This window comes from Dermacentor silvarum, chromosome 6 (genome assembly GCF_013339745.2).
Source record: "Dermacentor silvarum isolate Dsil-2018 chromosome 6, BIME_Dsil_1.4, whole genome shotgun sequence".
In the NCBI taxonomy this organism is placed as follows: Eukaryota; Metazoa; Arthropoda; class Arachnida; order Ixodida; family Ixodidae; genus Dermacentor; species Dermacentor silvarum.
Window position 1 is genome coordinate 162,002,961 of NC_051159.1, and position 21,637 is coordinate 162,024,597.

General features: G+C 44.8%; 1 protein-coding gene across 4 annotated transcripts in view; it reads right to left on the minus strand.

Moving 5' to 3' along the window:
* Positions 1-657: 657 nt before the first annotated feature.
* LOC119456319 (atrial natriuretic peptide receptor 1-like) overlaps positions 658-21,637 on the minus strand; it is a 77,492-nt gene continuing 56,512 nt past the window's right edge. For 2 of the 4 annotated variants that reach the window (XM_037718019.2, XM_037718018.2), the window contains 9 exons: positions 21,457-21,612; positions 20,246-20,414; positions 19,131-19,283; positions 18,285-18,408; positions 16,667-16,735; positions 6,098-6,272; positions 4,270-4,368; positions 4,093-4,184; positions 658-1,754 (listed from right to left, as the gene is read on the minus strand). In XM_037718019.2, the coding sequence (XP_037573947.1) occupies positions 1,665-1,754; positions 4,093-4,184; positions 4,270-4,368; positions 6,098-6,272; positions 16,667-16,735; positions 18,285-18,408; positions 19,131-19,283; positions 20,246-20,414; positions 21,457-21,612 (1,127 nt within the window). In that variant the 3' untranslated portion in view covers positions 658-1,664. Of the gene's footprint in view, positions 1,755-4,092; positions 4,185-4,269; positions 4,369-6,097; positions 6,273-16,666; positions 16,736-18,284; positions 18,409-19,130; positions 19,284-20,245; positions 20,415-21,456; positions 21,613-21,637 lie in introns of those variants that run through there. The other 2 variants (XR_007467588.1, XM_037718021.2) reach the window with 2 other exon arrangements.

Here is a 21,637-nt window from a genome sequence, read left to right on the forward strand (position 1 = left end):
ACTTTTGGAACCTAGTAGCAGCGCCCATGGGAGAAAGGATGGAAGACAACACGTGCGGAATAACTTTTCCAGGGAAAACAAAGCGTTGTATTAGCACCAGATTAAGTGAGCGTGAACGGTCTGTCAGCGAAAAACCCCTTTTGCGCTTCCTGGCTATACAATGTGGCCAGTGTGAGTACAGGCCCATGTTTGAGAAGACGAACGAATTTTGTACTGCAGTAAGAATAAGCATGCACGGCTAGCCATTGAGGCATACAATACAAAAAGAATGTAGCCACGATTAGGCGAAAACGTCAATAATTTTGCATGACGCTGAGGTGTTGTATATGACAAATAATAAGCGTGTTTTTTTTATGTTTGCTTTCACATTTCCTGGCGCAAGCTTTTTGTTTCTATACATGTACTAGACGTCTTCCGAATGAAACTCAGCGCCCGTGTTGCCTTTCACCGTCTTTCGTCCCCTGTGCGGCGCGGCATGGTTCCCAATACGTCAGCTGCACAAACTTCACGTCTAATTCACACACATCATTGTGAAACAGAGTACAGTCATACAGTCAAGGCCTGAACAGATCGTTTAGTCACTAACGCGTAAGGGTGGTGCCAGCGTTTAAGTGATGTTGCGCATCACTCCTCACGCAGCAGGAAAGAGAAACAACGTTTGCATTGTTGTGGCGTTGCAAGGTTTTTACTTCTTTCTTACATGAGCGCACGGGTGATTTTGAAGTCGCACGAGCTGGGTTACATCGCCGAAGCAAAAATGAGCATCATACGCAGGAACAGTTCTCATTGAAGAATAAATAATTTGTTTGACTATGTTGTGAGAGTCCGTAAGCAACGGCAATGAAACGACTACCGCACATTTTTTTTTTACAATATTACCAATGCGTCAACTTATTGCGCGCAGGTATAATAATGCGGCGTTTGTGAGAAACACGCGACCTAATTGGCGCTTGAAATCAGCTGTGGTCTTCAAACATGCCCTAGCTGCAGATAGAGTGTCCTTGTTCTTGTGGATGCTCTGCATGTATACGACGTCATACAGTACACAAAACATAGCATCTGCAGTCGCCCACAATGTATACGCGACACAGGATTTGCGGAAAGGCAGAATACCCGCGAACCCTGTGCCCATAATTTCGAATTCAGAATTTCAATCTGAAGCAGTTTTTGCAACCTACACAGTTTTCTCCGTTAAATTAGAAGCGCTAGGCCTTAACGGAGCAGGAATTTACAGTTGTCAGGGAACGCGTGTCCCGTAAATTTTTGTGCCCGTCTGTACATCATTCAGGCGACAGTATATAAGCAGAACAGCAGGTGGTTGCGCAAACGTCAAATCTCGACCAGTCATCAAGCGTCAAAGCAGGTGCGAAGCCGTAGTACAGCTCAACGGCAGTCTGCAAATCTCAGCTTAATGGTTTCAGCACAGCAACTTTTCGCGCACAACTCAGCCCACTGATGGCACAGAACAACGCCTGATGTGCCAGTAACACAACGCACGAACGGCGTAACTGAGGTATTCCAGGTATGTATGCGACTCAGGTCCTTTGTCGGCAGGCAGCGGGATCACACCGTGCTTTGGGTGAATCCGCCAATGTGGACGCTCGAGCCGGACAGTTGGAGATCACTGCGACTAGCACCAGTTGGCGCCACGATGACGGCGAGCCTCAGATCATGACCTTCTTGATACCGTCGATGGCTCGTAGATCCTTGGAGTGCTCGCCAAGAAGCCAGTAAGTGTGCATCAGGCCTTTTCCCTGCGTGAATTGACGTACGACGAGGGGGCTTCGAACACACGGAAACAGCAAGGCAGATAGCTATGCTTAGTTTTTCTGATAAGCAGCTGAATATAGGAAAAAGAACGCAGTGAACTACGTGTAATAATTTCTACTTATACGAGCAACTCCTACGTGGGCATACAGGTTCCATTGTGCATGGATGGCTTTTATCGTATACATAAGCGAATATAAAGATGCAGATCTTTTTTTTTTACCCCTCCAGCTCTAATGTTCTCGGGTTGACTGCGGTCTTGCCATCGTCCTGGTGATTACCATCATCACCCGATCCTTCTAGATGATTGGCTTCTCGACAGTTTTTCTCTTTTGCATAGCCTGGTGTCAATGAAGTACTGACTCGGCTAGCTCATAATTTCTGATTCACTGATTTATTCGCTATCGTGTCTTCGTCATTCATAAAGGCTGTAGCACGACGCAGGGGTCCTCCGAGCTATGCAATGTTCCTTCATTACGTGACCTCTTGAGTAGTGCTTCTCGACGGAGTGACTGTGGCCAGACTGGCCGACGTGACTGACGTATACGCGAGTGCAATATTCCGGATGCAGCCATGTATGCAACAGTTTCAGAGCTGTGTACGAATATCATATAGACTTATGGGCATCTACGCACTTGAATGCGCGAAAAAAAGAGGGATGGTTTTGTCTAACAAGTGTTTCAAATTGTACTTTCTTATCCTGTAACCGCTCATAATTTAGAACACAATATTGATATTCTGACAGGCACCGCTCTTACGTATACGCATTTTTTTCACAAGTATAAACCGAAGGTTCGAGAAAATTAAGCAATGCACTTTACTGTGCATAGCAAGAAACGGTCTACATAAGTGGTTGTGCCATTCGTTGTCTTGACGGTTTTCTAGCCAGCACATTTTCTACTCTGCTACCTTAGTTGTAAGCACACAACAACTAACACTCACTGCAGAAAAAGGAATCCGGTAAAACTAATCTCACGGTGACTGGCGGCGCTAATGCGATGATCATTCAAGCAAAAGCAATGTAGGGAAAGACCATATTGCTAAAGACACCTTTACTTACTATAGGTAGGGGTTATATAGAGATTTCTATTGCTTCGGTTTCGTTACCAATTACAACCAATTGCACATATGAGGTGTCTGCGGATGGTGAAGTATGACACACATTTAAATGTTTTAAATTCATTAGGTCCCCTAACGAACGCGTGGAATGATGTCCACTCCTGTTCCTGCTGTGGATATACAAAGGCGTCTTTGGGGTGTTAGGTGTCTTTCAAAGGGGTGTTAGGTGTCTTTCGACACCTAACACCCCTTTCATAAACTCTGAAAAACCAAGCATATGCGGGTCTGGGTGATGTTTTATAGTCCTTGTTGGCGCATCTTCAGCGTGGTGTTGTTTTCGTTCTTATATAGCTCGGTAGCCCTATTAACGTGGCATGCCCTAACTGCAAGGGAGGGCCTGCTACCTGTTCGATATATAGTCGTGATTGACATCATAGCGGGGGCAACCTGCAGCTGTCGTTTATTGTATTGGGTGACCTTACGCATGTGCTAGGCTATAGCGAGCGCGACGTTTCGGGGGCTAGGGCAGCACGCCAAAATTGGTGAAGTAGAATGCTAATCGCATCAGTATTGATACCGAACTGTGGTTTAGGACATAAGAGTCATTGCTGAATTCCGCATATGCATTGCCACAAGGACGCCGACGCATCCATCGAATTATTGCCACTGGCGTGGCAACTATCCGAAAGGAAGCCGACAAATTTCTAAACAACAAGAGTTACTGCTGCAGTCAAACGTCTCGGTTAACCTCTCAAAAAGATTCAACAAGGAAGCACATCCTGACTTTTAATTTTGATCGGTGCTAATAAGGTAGCGTAAATAACCTGGAGGCTGCATAGGACACGTGCCAAAAGTTACTGCCGTGGCGTGATCTTTTCTTTCTTTTCTTTTTTTTTGTTTTTGTAACGCAAGCTAGAACGAGTCGTCGATCACTGGCAACCAACGCAAAGATGGTTAACTCCTACTGACACGTTCCTATAATGTTGCATAACTCGATCCATGTGCTTTTTAGTAATTTCTACGAAAATCACGTGATCCGAATACTGCATCCCCTCACACAGCCTCAAGAGTATAGTAAGTAAACAGCTAGCGCAAGACAGGGGTAATTGGAAATCGCAGTGAGAGGCCTACGTCCTGCAGTGGGCATAAATATAGCATGGTGATGACGATGATGATGAAGTAAACAGAACCGAATTTATTTTGAAATTATTGGGCTTGCGCGCGAAAATGGCTTCATTAGTAATAATAGTACACACAATCACACACCTTTATCTCGATGCCTCCTCGTGGTTCCAAGTGAAATGTCCCAAACCTCTCAAGGACGAGCCTGGTGTCGGGGCTGACGTGAATGCGGAGCGCTGTAAGGAAGCAACAATGAGGCATGCGTGAGCCCAGCTTGTGTCGACACGACACCTGGCACCTTTGCATTGAGCGACAACTAACCTTCGCCATTCGATTCCATCCTTGACGCAGTGTTTACGGTGTCTCCAAAGAGGCAGTAACGGGGCATTTTCTGTCCCACAACTCCAGCGCAGCAAGGACCTTAAAAAAAAAACGCGAAAGGAAGACAATAGCAGCCTGCCTGTTTATTGTTTCTAAAGCTCGTAAGTATTTTAGAGACAAGGCGGAATACCGCTTTCTATGTAAAGCAAAAGATATGTTCACAGTAAGATGGAGGCTTGAAATGATGAACTAGTAGTTGAACAAGGAATGTCGCACGAGTCAACGTTTCGACAAAGAGGCTTGTCTTCGTCAGTTGTGGCCCGGACGAAGACAAGTCAAGTCCTCTTTAGAAAGATTGGTTCTAGCGGCATTCCTTGTTCTACCACTGCGCATTCTATCGAGTCATTTCAGAGCCATTCTATTTAGAAATATAATGTAAGAAGACCGTTTTCGGCGGGCTAAAAAATGGTTACACCTCAATACGCCGTTGCGCACTCATGGTGCGTCTAGGATTCAACGTATATGTGTCATCTTTTTATATAGAGAATTAAAATAATCACGCAAGTTATTGTCTCACTCAGGCATCGCGTTATTTAGCTGGCACACAGTTGAGTATGGTTAGCAAAGATTGCAGCTGGAAAATCCATACCTAAAGTGACATGGAACACCACAATGCCTCCTGTGATACCTAACATTTGATAGGGATCACTGAATTTAGCTTGTACGTAATGTCATTAGAGCCACTTGACACCGGCGGGTTTTCGATTCCGCATGCGCAGCATGACAGCGCGCGTGCAGCGGCATCGTTCTGGCGTTATGACGATGTCGGCAGACGCTACGGCTTTGTTGCTGTGTCATTATATTGCGTATGTGCTACCGTCATTGTAAAGAGGCAGACGTGATGACATTTATAGATTCCTTTTTTAGGCTGATTTTCCTACGATTAGTTTGAATATATGTATACTCTATATTTGGGCTTGAATTTCTTTTTTCTTGCATTGACATGTACTTCGAAGCGTGTCAACGTAATTTACCTATATCTTAATTTTGTTTAGTTTCCTGTACTGCCGTGTATCGCCATGTAAAATGTGGTCAGGACTGTAGCGCCCTCTTTCGACACTTTAAGGAGGTTTACAGCATTAGTAAGGACAACAGTAAGATGACAATAATGATACGCGGTTCGTGGCGCGCGCACGAGCACGACACGGCGGCCAGTTAGGTTTCGGAGTTCGACGTCTTGTCCTGGTGCGCCGCTCGGACTTTAGTGAAGCCATGACTGCTTTGAGGACCGGCTCCCTCCGTCAAAAGATTAATTTAATTTCATTTAAATTTTGATTGGCTTTATAACTGAACTTGCGTAATGGTCCGTGGGTCGCAACCCCATATTCTGTGACGCCGCAACACTTTGGCACTATAAAGCAGAAACTACAGCTCTAGGCAGTCATAAAGTAGTGTTATCATGCGAACGCACTTGTCCCTTTCCGTCGAAGCATCGTCTATTTTCCACTCTTGGTGGCAAAGTGGCTACGGCGTTGTGCTACCAAAGCCGAGGGCGCGGGATGGCATCCCGGCCGTGGCGGCCGAATTTCAATGGTGGTGAAATGCAAAAGCGCCCGTATACTGTGCATTGCGTGCTCGTTCAAGAACCCCAGGCGGGCAAAATTAATTCGGAGTCCCTCACTACGGCATGCCTCACAATCAAATCGTTGTTTTAGCACCTAACACCCCAGAATTTACTTTCAATTTTTAAACATAGTATGCAGCATAAGCTTTTCAAGCCCCATCAAACAAAGAAGTCGGGGAAACCAAACGATCGAATGAGGCTCACCGGTGTGGATGCCGATCCTCAGCTTGAGCGTGTCGTCAGGCCTGTGCCTGATGCGAAAATTTCGTATGGCACGCAGCAGACTGAGCGCCATGCGGGCCACTTCCCGGGCGTGGTTGTGGCCATTGCGATCTGGAAGCCCAGACACAACCATGTAAGCGTCCCCTATGGTTTCTACCTTAAAGCAAAATGGGGAAGAAAAGCACACAAGCCAAGCGTCAGCCGTCCGCCTCCCAACAACGACTTGCGAGACACAGACATGTTCGAGAATCACGACACAGCGAACCTTAACAGAGCGATGGTTTTAACTTGGAAAACTACAGCATAAAGCATGACACAAATGACGTTATTCGGTGGAGTCAGCGCTGTCTTAAAGCACTGAATGGGAAAGGAAGCACTTGTTGGGGAAAAACAAAAGTGGTGCTCTTTTTTTCTTCATTTAATCAATACAGGAAAGAACGTTTGCGCAGGCGAGCGCAGGCGACCTATGAGGCACTTCTGCGCAGGCAGAAGTGCCTCATAGGTCGGCAGCGATAAGGCTCTCTTTTCCCGTTTGCACGTTTCATGTTGCCATTCATTATCGCCTCTATCGGGTGCCCATCTATTGTTTTCGTCACGGGGAAGCTCTCTGTTATCTCTGGGTTAACTATGCAAATTTAATGATCTCGTTAAATGGCAAACTCTGAGTAAAGTTACGAAACACGATATGAACAAATCCTGTAAACACACACACATACACGCACACACACACACACGCGCGCGCGCACACGCACATGCGAGCGCTAACGCATTACCAGACACAAATTCGAATCACCGTTAGACAAGAATGTGCCGCAAAAATGCGCTCTTCCGCAGCAGATGAATAAACGTGGCGAAATGAAGCGGTAGAAACCGAACACGCACTGACGACGCAGCTCTTAGTTATTGGGCCGGCACGTGCCAGGCATATCTCCCGGTGGCCCGGTTCTGCACATGTCGCGCATTCACTTTTCTCGCAAGTTTGTTCCGTGCCTTCATTGTTTTTAAGCGAGCAGAGTGAGAGTGAACGCAAGGTAGCGGGGGAAAAGAAGGAGAGAAGCGAACCCGGTCACTTATTGAATTTTCGAGCGCGACGCCATACGTGCAGCCAACGCTTGGCTGAAGGCTTCAGCTCGATTCACTGACGACGATGTGCACTCGTGCGAAACGCTGGCGTAGCTGCTCGCGCATATTGCTCCCCCAATATGCTCGGCTACATTCGAGCCGCTTTTCCGCGCGAACTGCGTTCCTTTGGTTGCTGATTGCGCCCTTTCATGCTAGTACGGGCACGCGCTCCAGCGCTGTCGGCGCTGGCATGGGGCTCTTCGCTACATAATCGGTGCATCGCTCCCCCTCATGTCGTCGCTATAATGTGAGCATTCTGCACGCAACGGAGAATATCGGCTTTTTGTGGTTCGTTCATGGTGCATGAAGTATATGTCGCACCATAGTACCGTTGACGAGCACTGTATCAGGCGAAGCCCGTTCTGACGATGCAGGACGTATACACAAAGGGAAGCAAGCGGTAGCGAATCAGTGAATTGAGGAAGAGAAAAGTGTGTGCGACGCAAGGTGTGCTAGCGCCTCTGCGGCGAAGGCGTCGACACTTGTTCGAAATTTCAATTGAGCCTTAACTTTTATGTTTGATCAGCCGCACATTATCCGGAAGGACTTCTACTCAGAAGCCTCGAAGCGTCGGCCCTTACTTCCGGAAAAATTACGCAGATCCCGCTCACTGTTGGAATTAACGTTTCGATATCTGTGACACGTCATTTGTACATGTTGTAGTAGTATCAATGTCATTAACTAAGTAAGTCAAGCAAGTTTGTGGACTACTGTATGGTGATTGTTGCGTAACTATACAGTGTACCGGACTCGGTATCTTCCAGGCAGTGTACAGTAGTCAGCGATTGAAACGCGATACTCGGAACACATGGCGGCCGGCGCTTTTCGCGTCATCGGTGAACTCAAGGTAATCGCTGGGGGAGGAAGGGAGGGGGGAGGAGGAGGGAAGAGTGCAGTCACAATGCATTAAACAAGCTGTCGCTTTCATTTAATACAAAAATGCACTAACTCCGTGTCCCTAGTGGTCCCCGGTGGCGCAAAAAAGGGGCGGCAGCCACGCGCTAGAAATATCGCGTTTCAAACACTCAGCACCGTACCTAGTATACGATGCATGGAACTGTGATTGGATTTTATTCGTGTCTGAAGTAAAACATTTTAACTAAACAAGCAACGCCGTAATTGAGCGTTTAAGTGGTGTATCTGTCCTTCATCTATCAGGCTACCCTTATACCTACTGCTTTCTTCCTGGTTCTATTCTTGGTGCTATTTTACAGCGCGGAAGCCAGACTATAAAAAGGGGGACGTAGACTTGGACTGTTTTCGAACTGATATTATTATCGAAAGGTGTATAACGGGTAATTTGTTGTAACAGACTCATTAAAAATCTCCTGAGAATCATAGCCTGGTCCTGTTACATCAGCTAGATTAATTGAAGTGGTGCACATTACTTGCGCTACAAACTTCAGCTGGTGTTAGCAGTTGACAGATCTTCACTAATAAACTTTTAGGGTACATGCCCCAATTGATAAATTGAAGCCGCACTATAATGAAGCCATATTAGTTTATTGGAGATCCTGTGCTTAGCAGCAGTTTTGACAGAAACTTGAAACTCTGTGGCGAAATGCATCGATGTCTCACTTAGCATTCATGAGCAGTTCGTCTTTTCGCACTGACGTTAAACTGAAACTGTGGTGTCGAGAAACCGCAATTAAATGTTTTCCATCTAAACCTTTTACTTAAGGGCACCGTCATCTCTGAAGACCATCGTCATCTAGTTCCTGGTGTGCCGCGGCCGCAGTGCAGTATTGTTTAAGCGTTTGCAACGGGTCTCAAGAACAGATATCCACAGCACGTTCACTACGATATTCACTAGGTTGTTCACATATGTTACATCTGTTGTTGCTAAAGAGAAAAGGAGTGATATGTTAAGTATATATAGCAAATCGATCTTTATCGATGACTCTGTGGCAAGTCCTGTCGCTAACTAATAAATCGGCATGACAGTGCGAAATTTTCGCAAAATAATTCCATACATATGCTCGGCATTAAATATGTCACACGATCTCCAATTAAACGTCTTTATCGGAAAATTACATTGTCCGGCTCATAATAGTCATAACCACCCTTCCTTCCATTCCTGATGGCATCGAGAATCGCCAAAGTCACCTCGGGACGTAGTTAATTTTTAGAAAAAATCCAGTTACAGCTATCATTCTGTTGATATATGTGGCTCAGAATCCACACATTCAGGTTATGAAACTAACGAGGTCAGAAGCCGTTTTTATTGTTTATTATACAGAAAAGCTGTAAACAGCACCGCGTCAGTTTTACAAAAATTTCCATATAAAATCTTGCTGTGTGGTGATTATTAGCGTGTTCACTAGAGATTTTTTTTGTGCATACAATTGCTATACAAATTCTGTCGTCCTTTTATTGATTTTTCATGTCTTCAATAGAGATTCTGGTGAGATGCAACATGATATTATGCATGCTTATTTGCAAAGAATTAAGTGCAAACAAGAAAAAAAAAAAAGGTTCGCACGATGACAGAGACTTGAAGTGATCAACAGGGATCGAACGAGGGATGTCTGAAGCTGAAGCGAATGTTTCGACAAGGACTTATCATCGTCAGGGCGAAGATGAGTCCCATTGTTCGAAGACGAACCTGAAGGGACAACCCGAAGACAAGACACTTGGTCGAAGACAAGCCTGACGAAAAGAAGTCTTCTTGTGGAAGCGTTGGCTCCAACTTGAGATATTCTTCGTTCGACCACTGTTGACCATTTTAAAGTGACTTACTCGCCTTTCTTTACTCAATGATTCTCTTATTTTCGAAAGGTCGTGCTTTACATAGATACGAGGCTCACAACGCTTTACTAGAGTTCTCAACCACAGGGGTAGGCTCTCGTCCGTAATGCTCGTACTGCGCGTGCGATGTGATATGCTGTGGAGTGCCTTCGTCTTTATTTTCCCTTTCTTTATCTCATTCCTATTCTCTTTCCTTTTGTTTCTCTCTTCAAGGGGGTGGGCCTAAGTGCCTTTTAGGAGAGAATTACTAGCCCCCTTCTCGTTTTGTCTGTGTTGTGCTATATATGTTTATATGATCAATCAATCAATCAATCAATCAATCAATCAATCAATCAGTCAGTCAGTCAGTCAGTCAGTCAGTCAGTCAATCAATCAATCAATCAATCAATCAATCAATCAATCAATCAATCAATCAATCAATCAATCAATCAATCAATCAATCAATCATTTAACGTGCCCAGAAATAACATTGTGCTCTGGGTGCTGGTGCTCAGAAAAACAAAAAGAGAAAAAGGTAATTATGTAGAACACCTACTACCAAAAGCTATGGGATAAAAGAAATAAAACGAAAAAAACATTAATAGCAAGGAAGAACTGGATAGATAAGAGCTACATAATGAGCAACAATACAGCAATAACACACAATTGACCGGGGAAGAAGACGTAAGGAAGGAGAGAGAAAGTATGAGAAGAGAGGATAGGAGTGCAGCTGGAATGAAGGTTCAAAAGTAGTTGCGAAGCTCGGCATAGAAAGAAGGCAACACGTTTTGAAAGATATCAAGAGGGAGAAATTGAAAGTTATACAGACTTTGTATTCTGTGCAGAGGTGAGTGTCTGCTAAAAGAGGTGGTAACTTGGAAGGGCCTATGTTCCCTGGTAGTCTGTTGCCAAACCCGCAGTGAAACAGAAACTAGTAGAGCCGAACTTATAATAATATCATGAATGATTTTGTATAAAAAGAGGACGTCGGTACGATTACCTCTGCAGCTGAGTGACGGCAGTGTAGGATAATTGTTCACATTTAAAAAGGTGTTTCGGGAGGCCAGGAAACGATGTTTATTTATACTCATGAACGTTTTCTGCACTCCCTCAATTGAAATGCTATTTGGGACGAGGCCGTCTCTAGTACGGAACTCAAGCTCCAGTCCGCGGCCGTCCAGAGGGCCCGTGAAAGAGCGGAGAGGTTTGGCTTCCCGATTCCGACATGGGAGCAGTCAGCGGCGAGCCGGGGGCCCCAACGGGTGTCCGCCGGCTAGTCCCTCAGGGCCTCAATAAAAGTTCATTGTCAGTCTGCATTGGTTATGCCGTTCCACACCAATGAGTAATGGCAGATAGATGGATGTGAACAATTTGAGGAAGGGAAGTGGGGTACAGAAATCTCTTCTAAGTCTGCAGACAGAACCAAATGCGCGCAGACCTCGAGGCGCGACGCGCTTAGAGTTGGCGGAGAAGCTTAATGCGCCATCAAAAAGCACACCGAGGTCGCTTACTTCAACATCCCTCGTCAACACAGCATGACCAAGTATTCGATTTGGTCAGCGTAAGGAATAAAATAAGGCTTCTGGATTGCTGAAGAAACGTCATTGCTGACAATTAAGGAGAGAAGGAGATCTAGCACGGAAACTTGGGACACACCACTAGATACCGCACAGAGAAAACAAGATTGATCATGGACGCTAACAAATCAGCACCTATCGAGGAGATAGCTGCGTAGTAGAGCTACAATAGCAGCTGCAACACCGCTAGTGCGTAAGCTTCACGAGCACTAGGGGATGAGTGACTACGTGAAAGGATTTGCTAGCTTTGCTGTGGTCGAAGTACTCAGCATTAACTTGCCCCCATTGCGTGACCGGCGTGGAAATAAAGCTGATAAGGTTGGTGGTCACTGAGCGGCCAGAAAGAAATCCATGCTGATTTGGAACAAGAACATTTTTTTTACACTGAACAACAAATACACTGTGAATAGCTAATTTGAAAATCTTGGAAATTTCAGAGAGAAGAGAAATGGACCGATAGTTTGCGACATCAATTTTGACGTCGGATTTAAAGACAAGAAAAACGCGAGTGTTTTTCCCAACATGCCGGAAAGTGTAATTATTCAAACAGTTATTAAACACTGATGTCAGCGAAGGGACAATGGTACCGCCATAGACTTTGATAATGCCCGCAGAAAAAAAAGATGGTCTCAGACGCCTGAGGCATTCGCTAATGAGATTCTCGTGAAAGAGTACCGAGCCGGAAGTTCCAGCAGAAGCGCACGGCTGGTGGACAGTGCTGTCGGGTGCAGGTTTATCTATGGAGGAAAAATGAACAGCGAAGGAATCAGCGACTGCTTGCACTTTTCCACAACAGGAGTCGACCAGACAGATACGATTTACACGTTTGCTGGAGCGCATATCTCTCCAAAAGTCCGCCGGCTGGTTATCGGTGCTCTTCTCCAATGACTCAAAGGCAGAGTTGTGGTCCCGCTTACGCAGGCGATTACAGAGGGGCCGCAAGATCCGGAATTGTTCTATTTATTTGTTGGGCTCGGAACGTTTTCTTTTTTGTGGGGGCGCTCTGTAAGCTCTTAAGAGCGGTTCTAAGTTTCGCAGACAACCAATAGGCAAATTTACATCGTTTGGGCTTGTACTGAGGAATGTATAGTCATGTATACAATTCAGAACAATCCCAGTGAACTAATGGTCGTGTTCGTCGTCGCATATACTAGTGAGGAGACACCAATCAATTGTAGAGAAGAACTTCAAAAGGCCAACATAGTCGCTAGACTTGAAAGCAAACAAGTCAAGCAATCAAATTAACAAATAATTAATTGATTATATATATTTAGAACAATTAATCAATTATTTATTTACCCCGCCCAGGAACAACCCTAAAGTGTGAGTGCTCGCCCCTGCAAGCATAAATCAAACACAAAGAAAAAGAAAACTACTGGGGAATATAAGTAAAAAATGCACAATTAAAAAAAAGAAAGATTATGAAAAGAACCGTGTACTTACAGCAAAGTGCAAGGTAAATAAAAAAATAAAATAAACAAGAGGAGAAAGGCAGTTGAACAATGTGTGGAACTATGAAACAACCCAAAGCTCGGAAAAGAATAATGACGGCGAGTTATGAACAATATGGAGATGATGAGAATAAGCGTTCTAAAGACTCAGTATTCTGGGGACGGTTGAGTCCTGGTGATGACAGGCAGGAGCACGAAAACGTCCATATTATCTGGTGATCTTGCGCTGAATACGAAAGATGTACAACTGAGGCGTTCGGGACAGGGTACCGTGAAGTAGTTTGAAAAGAAACGGTATGTCAGCTTGGATATTTCGGCAGCGAAGTAAGAACAATAACAATAATCCAATAATTATTCTAGAACAAGGTCCCGTGTCCGTGCTAGCAAATCAGTGATGATATATGCTTCGAAACGTTTTCTGGATCCGATGTATAATGTAACCGTTAGTTCTAGAAATGTCATTTCAGAAGACGGACGCGTATGCGAGTTGAGGAAAACTGTTGTGCACAACTTGCGGAAAGGTGCAGGACAATTTAATTTCCTCGACAGTCTGCAAACAGAGCACAGAGAGCGCATACTACGCATTGCAACGCGTTTAGTGTCACCGAAAAACATGAAGTTGTATTGAAAAGTACACCGAGATCATTGATGCCACAGGCCTTACGCAATGGTACGGAATCTACAGCATAAGAAAAAAATTGCTTTAATTAAGGTTTGCTTTGAGGCTAGTTTGAATATAATACTTGTATTTATAAGGCAGCGTCGCAAAGTCAAACATACTCAGGGACGGAAACAGCACAGACGAAGCGAATCTACCAACTGTTTATTAAACAGTTGCGCATCACTCTTCGCGCATGGCGTGGTTGCCCACAGTCTTCACCCCCTGTATATATTTTGATAAACATTTTATAGATGCGCTTCGTCTGTGCTGTTTTGGTCCCTGTGTGTGTTGAAATTTGCAACGCTGGTGTTTAGTACAAGTATGATATGAGATGCGGGCGTGTGTGTGTGTGTGTGTGTGTGTGTGTGTGTGTGTGTGTGTGTGTGTGTGTGTGTGTGTGTGTGTGTGTGTGTGTGTGTGTGTGTGTGTGTGTGTGTGTGTGTGTGTGTGTGTGTCGCCCATACAGAATCTTTAAAATCGCCTGTGGCAAATAGCATACTATCTATCATTGAGCTGGACTACTCAAATAGGCAGACATTATTATTGTAGGATAAATCAAAATGCATAATCGACAAATTCGCAAAAAATCCTAAATTAACCTTTAATTACACATCTTGCGGCACATATTGGAATTTACTTATTCCTTGCAACGAATTTTCAGGATGACACCAGTTAGGAACTACTCCTTCTCAAAGTGATGAGCAAAAAGTCCACTTGTCGAAATGTTGGCTCATGTTTTCACCTTGTTCTCGTTTTGCTCATCGTCTTGAATTTCCATCTCCCGCCTTCCCCGTGTTTTCCTTCCCAGAGTGTGCAATAAAATAAGCGGGTTTTCCGGTTACTTTAATGCTTCAGTGCATAAAAGGGTGGTTTGTTAAAAATAATAGGAACAATAGTTCATTTTTACCGCTAGTTTCACGGTGCATATCTCAAAACCCATGCGATCTTCAGAATTCGCTGCAGGTGGATATACCTTGCAAACTCACCGGTTGAAATTCGTAAATTGAAACATGTGGCGCAAAGAATCAAAAACTAAAGTAGGGAATTTTGTTTGCTTTGTTAATATTCGTTTTGATTTCTCGTGTGAGTTATGTCCGCAGCTTCGAGTAATCAAGCTCAAGGACAACCATTACGCTGTTAGACACAAGCGAATTTCAGAAATTCTTTATGTTCTAAACAAAAGAAAACATTCTACTGAACGTAAAGATACCTTTTACGCAATGGCATCGCTTTTCTTGTTGTCTTAATTCTTTATCTTCCTCCAGTAGTCTATTTAAGAAATATTTTCATCAGAGTCGTGTGGCGTGCGTTCATTCACACAAATTTAAATTGTTCACCAGCTATTGTCAACAATTTAAGCGACCGCATAAACGCCGAGGAATGCAGGAAGCGCCCACGTTTGGTTGCGAGAGCGGTGAAAGACTTGGAGGAAACATTTGAACGCATCCGTGCGTACACTATATGCAATTGACGTTTTGTTTCGAAGTGACTGCCAAACCGTTACATAAATGCATCCCATGCGCGCTAGTTTTGCAAGCTACAAACAGTTGCTGGTTTCTGTGGCGCCATCTAGTGCATTGCATGAGAGACCCGACAGAAGGCAGCGCTCCCTGAACGCTCCGCCCTGAATCAATACACCACGACGGCCGCCTCCGGGAACGCTAACGCGGCTTGGAGCAAACGCCGTTCCAAGCTGGCCTTGCCACGCTGACGACCTCAGAGGCAACGGGGCCATCTGGTGTAGGCTTTGTTGAAACACTCCGCGCTGTAGCGTGCTGCTGATAGAGGGCGCAACCGGAGAATTGACGCTCGTATGCTAGCTGCAGCTCCAGGCGCAAATCACATTCACAAGGCAACCCGCTGCACCGACTCCCATGAAATTTAGCGCGTTTAAGAGGAATATAAGATGCCACGTACAGCGACTGAATTTTGCGAGGTTTTGCTTTCGGCCATGAAATGTTGAACACTACTGGTGAACATCGCAAAAGCTGTACTGACATGCGCATTGACATACCACTTCTTAATTGTTCAACAAACTATTAATTGCACCACTGTAAACTCACTCTGTTAGTGTTAAAACCACACTGCAGTCTATGTATATTTCTTACATCCATCTTCAATCGTTTGCTCGCCACATCACACTTGTACGATGGAATTCACCGCGTTTCACCAACTCGCGCTTGCACTCTCTTGACCCTAACTTGAGACTTCGCCTACCACCTGGACTCTCCCGTCGCGAAACAACTTTACTGTGTCGCATGTGGTTGGGCGTCGCATTTATCGACGCCTATTCGTTCCTAATAGGGATGGCCAACAGTGCGGCGTGCAATTTGTGCGGGTGCGACGAGACTCTCGAGCACCATCTGCGTCACTGTCTATCCTTTGACATTCAACGACGTACTCTCCGAGCTAAACTCAACCTGTTAGATAATAGAACGCTCTCGGAAGAAAAGATCCTTGGGCTGTGGCCTATGCATTCTTGCATGCAGAAGGCCACAAAAGCCCTTCTGCAGTTCGTGAAGATTACTGGATTGTAGGAACGCTTGCGACAGCGGAGATTCTTCTCTGACTGTCTCTGCGAATGACTGACTCTATTATTTTTCTTTTCTCTCCTTATCTATTCTTCCCCTTTCCCCCTCTCCAAGTGTAGGGTAGCCAAGCGGGCACGTCCTTGGTTACCCTCCCTACCTTTCCCTCTTCGTTTCTCTCTCTCTCTCTCTCTACATTCACTACCTAATGGCGAAAAAAAAAAAAAAAAATAAAATGGGGGGGGGGGGGGGTTGCGTCAAAGTTGTCAGAATTTAATACATCGTAATTCCGTCTTTAGTAAAACCGCGGAAGTGCATGATCAGTAAAGAACAACAGCACTTCAGAAAAATATTAGCATAAGTCAGGCAATCTGCTGTGAAAACGCTGTGAAAATGCTGTTGCTAATGCAGAATTTATCGGCTTGTATTGATACACACCATGCGAGCATCACGGAGAAATGCAAGAACGTGGCGCTGCCACCCACCTTATAAACGTCGAAGTCGCTGATGACGGCGTCAAAACAGGTGTACAAATCGTTGAGAAAATCTACAACCTGCCAGAAAAAAAAATAGTTGTGTTCTGTATTATTGTTTTGCATACATTTTATGAAATGTAGGTACATATCGAACACACTCATATGTACAAGAATCCTCTCTTTCAAGTTTTAACCAATAAACTTAATCCCTATGACTAGTAAAGAAACGCTAAATTATAAATTCGACCAAATATGCAAGCGCAGTCATGCTCGTTCATTCCCTAATCCTGTGCACACGAGGCTGCATTTAAACAAGCAAGCAAACAAACAAACAAGCGAACAAACAAAAAATTACGGCGGAGCTCATCTTACGATGGCTGTCGACAGTAATGCGAATAGCTATTGAGCAATGTAACTCCAGACCTTTGGTCCTGAAGTCCCGTTTATTTAACACGCGCAGTGGCAATTCTGAGACTCGCTGATTCGGCTATATGCTGCATACCCCGATACCGTCCCACTTTGCTATGGCACTCGCTTGACAAGGTCGCCCTTGAGCATGGAGGCATGACAACGACTGTGTGATGATGACGCAGTGATGATGGAAGGAGGAAGAAGAAATTATATCGATGGAACGACAATGGCGTATACCGACGACGGTACGACTTCAATGGCATGATGATACGGACGTGATGACGATGGCGAAACGACAGCGTGACGAACATGGCGTGGCGACGACTGTATGACGACTATGCAGGGACGACGATGGCAAGACGATGACATGAGGACAATGGGATGGCGACCACTGTATGATGACAATGGCTTGACGATGACTGTATCACGAAACTTGTATGGCGACGGTGGCTTGACGACGGCATGGCGAGAGTCGGATGACGAAGCTGGAGAGAGAATGATAGCGCGATAACGATGGTATCACGAGGACGGTCTGACAATGGAGGCATGACAACGACTGGCGATGATGGCCTGACAAGGGCGCCATAATCACGATTGAATGTCGGCAGTATGATTACAATACGATGAAGAAGAAAACTGACGCCGTTGGAACGAAGATGGCATGACGGCGGTGAGATGACGTAACTGAAGAGATGACAGTGACAAAACGAGAGCGTGACTACGACGACTGTGTGACGACGGTGGCGTGATGAGGGCCACACGACGAAAGTCGGATGACAAAGCGGAAATGACGAGGATGCAATGACAACGACTGCGTCGTGACCCCGAACACATGCTATTTGACACACGCTATTTGGACCACTGGGTCGGAGTAGAAGTTGTCAAGACGACAGCATGATGAGAGTCAGATCAATTGGGAATGACGACGTGGTTGAGCGACCACGACGGCATCTCGACCAGGAGCATAGACCTAGCGGCCCAAGCAGGTAGACAACTTGGGCTACTGGGTTGGCGTAATAGGCTAGACAGATAGATATATAGATGGGCTCAAAACGGCTGAAGTAGGCAAAGAATGCTATTCGCATAAATAAGGAAGTAAATAAATAAATAATTAAATAAATAAATAAATAAATAAATAAATAAATAAATAAATAAATAAATAAATAAATAATCAGAAACAACATGCTATTGATAGGTGCCTGCTGGCTTTGGTTACCTGAATTGGCGTACTGGATGAACACATGGACGTGAAGCCGACTATGTCGCTGAAGTAGATTGTGACACTATCGTACAGTTCAGGAATCACAGCTTTACCGCGCTTCAGTTGCTCCGCAACAGACCTGTAATGCAAGCAATTATTTGAGAACAATCAGGTGGTGTCGCGCGCTTGCGTTTGGACCGCAACAATAATCTGAAGTGCTCCAGAAAACGAAGCTCTTTAAGTAGGCGCAAACAATAGCTCTTGCCTCAGAATGCGTTTTAAAAGAATGTGTTGAAGGTGACACAAGTACGTCTTCTGCCGTTATCTCAGTGATTGCCGCGTGTCCGGACCAACTGCAGTACTCCTCTACGCTTGTTACAATCTTTAGATGACTGCTGGTGGCTTTACCAGCCTAGTTGTCTGTTATGATTCCGTTTCATTTTTTTTTTGCGATGGCGTCTCGTTGTGTAGTGCTTAGACGGATATATACAGAGGCGTTGCACAAGATGGGATACGCCGTTTCGTTGTAGCCGCATGAAATCTGGTAAACAGGAAGCTCCTGTAATTGAGCGTCCTTGGTTTTTTTAAGTGTTATCTCTTATATGAATACATTTATTCACAAAGCCTGAAGCCTTGTCTACTTACTTGTGTGTTCTTTTGTTCTATTTAGCATTGAAATAAAGATGGCAAATCACTCACTTAACGTTGAAAGGGTAAAAATAAAACGTCGACAATTGGAGTCAGCGCGCTAACTTTGCGGCATAATCTTGATATCAACCATGATTTTGTAGTCTTCGTGCGATGCAGTTAGTCAACATACAAACAGTGTCAAAATTTATTGATCGCTGTAAAATCGTATACCTTGGCAGCACTTCGTAGAGAAGCTCCTCAGATTTCCGTTTCTCTTCTAGAAACGCAGCCGTTCTCTGTTCTACCAGAACCTCCAGCTCGTTGGCGTACTGCTCCATGCGAGCCATTATGTTGTCCATGATGTTCACTTCTCCGTGGTAGCCCCTGCACATTTAACCATACTTCTGTAAAACCTCATCTCTGTCTGCTGAGTATTGCTGCAAATATTTCATTCCAACATTTCCGATTAGTAACTGTGGGCTGTGGACAATCATTGCCGCCTTAGATTTTTCTTCTTTTTTTTTTTCAGTAGCATGACTTCATTACTTTTCAATTATAATTGCTTTCTTTATTTTATGGAACTTCAGCTGTAACGAAAATGTTCCGGAAATAAAACGTTATTGGTTGTTGTCCGCCGCCAAATTTTACAGACAGCCAGTGGTGTTTAAATATTTTTCAGAGGGAGGGGTAGTCGCATTTGATAAGAGAGGGTTGTGAGGGCAAGGTGGGTACTGTCGCACATCGTTTTATAGTAGCTATCCTGGTACACAGAAATTTCTCCCCCCCTCCTCCACCCATGCCCCTGCTTCCCTGTCTACGCCTCGAAGACAGTCATACAAGTTGTTCAAAGAGGAGGCTTATTACTTGCGGAAGAGATGGTCCTGTCCCTAAAATCGAACTTGGAGACCATTGCTAGAGTGGCCTAACGAAAACCTAATCAGGATCGTGGCAGACGCTAACAATAGGGCTTATCAGTCGAAGCGACAAAACTTGGCAAATCGGGGACAATGAGAGCCAAATGGTGACATTTGAAATCCGCCTCAAATTGCAGCCACATCTTAAGAACACCTCGTAGAACCGCACACAACCGCCTAGCCCAATTCAGGAGAAATTCAGCTCAACGTGTAGCTGCGCCGTGTCACAACAGCGTCTGCCACTTTATTGCTTTTTATGGGATCGCGGAGGCCGAAATATTTCGCTCCGCAGCTGCATGCCAGCTATGGCAGCATGAGAGAGGAGCGCTGTAGTTGTCGTTCATTCGTCCCAGCATGAACAATTTACGTATGTTTGAGCAGACGCCGGCTTTTCGAACAGCATGCATGGACACGTATTTCTCAAGTACTGACCGATTGATGACGCGCATGTGGACCTTGATCTGGTTGAAGCTGGGCCGATCGTCGGGTTCCTCGGCCCAGCATCGCGTCATCAGTTGGTGAAGCTCGGGAATGCAAGAGTCCTTCTCGACCACGGGTCGAAAGGGCGGATCTTCCAGTGACATCACACGCCTCAGCATATCTGCACGCCAACAGTAATCATTCACTTCGCCGCAAACACGAACCTTCAATATATAATAAACTTGCACTTCTGATTAAGCAAACTCAATCAGCAATTAATCAAGAGCTTTTTGTGCGTGTTTTCTTACGCTGAAACTCAAAGCACTTGAATATTTAGTACAACACCGTGTAAGCAGCTTGAAATGTTGGAATTATCGTGTTGTGTGACCATGCTCTTGGCCTACGCTCATGCTTGGAGCACTGTCGCCCTTGCTCTTCATTTTTTTGCTATGCACGTACTTCATTTATTGATTACATCGCATTATTTTCACCGCACTCAGATACCTTTTCTTGCTTTGGCGCCACGCAACGAGAACTGCATCAAACATTATAGACTGTAAAAGAGACTGCGAATCGTTGAAAATGCAATACTGCTGTACGTGCGAGCTGTGCATCGCCACTGTAAATGCTTATTACAAACATGATGCGGTTAACAGTGATAGTCATCAGAAAGTAACACAGGCGAATATATGCAATTTACTCTAACTCCAACAATATCAACACTAGCTCAAACAGCCAGATTATATATCAAACGATAGCTACAGCAAAAGCGACTCACTAATCTTTATTTGGTTGCACTTTGTGCAGTGTCAAGTAGCGGCATCATGTTTGCCGGTAATCAGCCGCTACTAATACAACTTTCCAGCATTTTCACTATACTATTCATGTGTAGTTAGTGAGAAAAATGAATTCCTTAATTACTGGGTATGGAATGCAAGCTCGTTTAATTGGAGGAGTGCTTTGTGGTACTTTAGTCTCGTCGTGAGGGTTAGCTACATATCCTGAACGGCTCATGTTTAATTGGCAAAGTAGTAGTCAGTACGTAAATATAAGGAATGCCACAACAGCTCTGTTTCGAGAGGTGAGTTTTCCAGCCTGTTTTAGTAACAGCTCTAACCTCCTATTCGTGGGCTATGCGTCAAAACACTTTTCGTTGAACGAGATAAAGGCGTTTAATAAAGGCCTCTTCAGCGATCGATGACGAAAGAAATATGCCACTGCACCTGAGTTCTCCATGCGATCGCAGTGCGGGTAAAAGGAGTCCTCTCGGAGAATAATTTCTTGGAGGATAATTCCAAAACTGTAGACGTCGCCTTTCTGTGTTCCTAATGATGGACACTGCTTGAGCCGAAGTAGTTCTGGAGCCTTCCATAAGAACTCTATAAAGAGAGAAATCATCGAAAT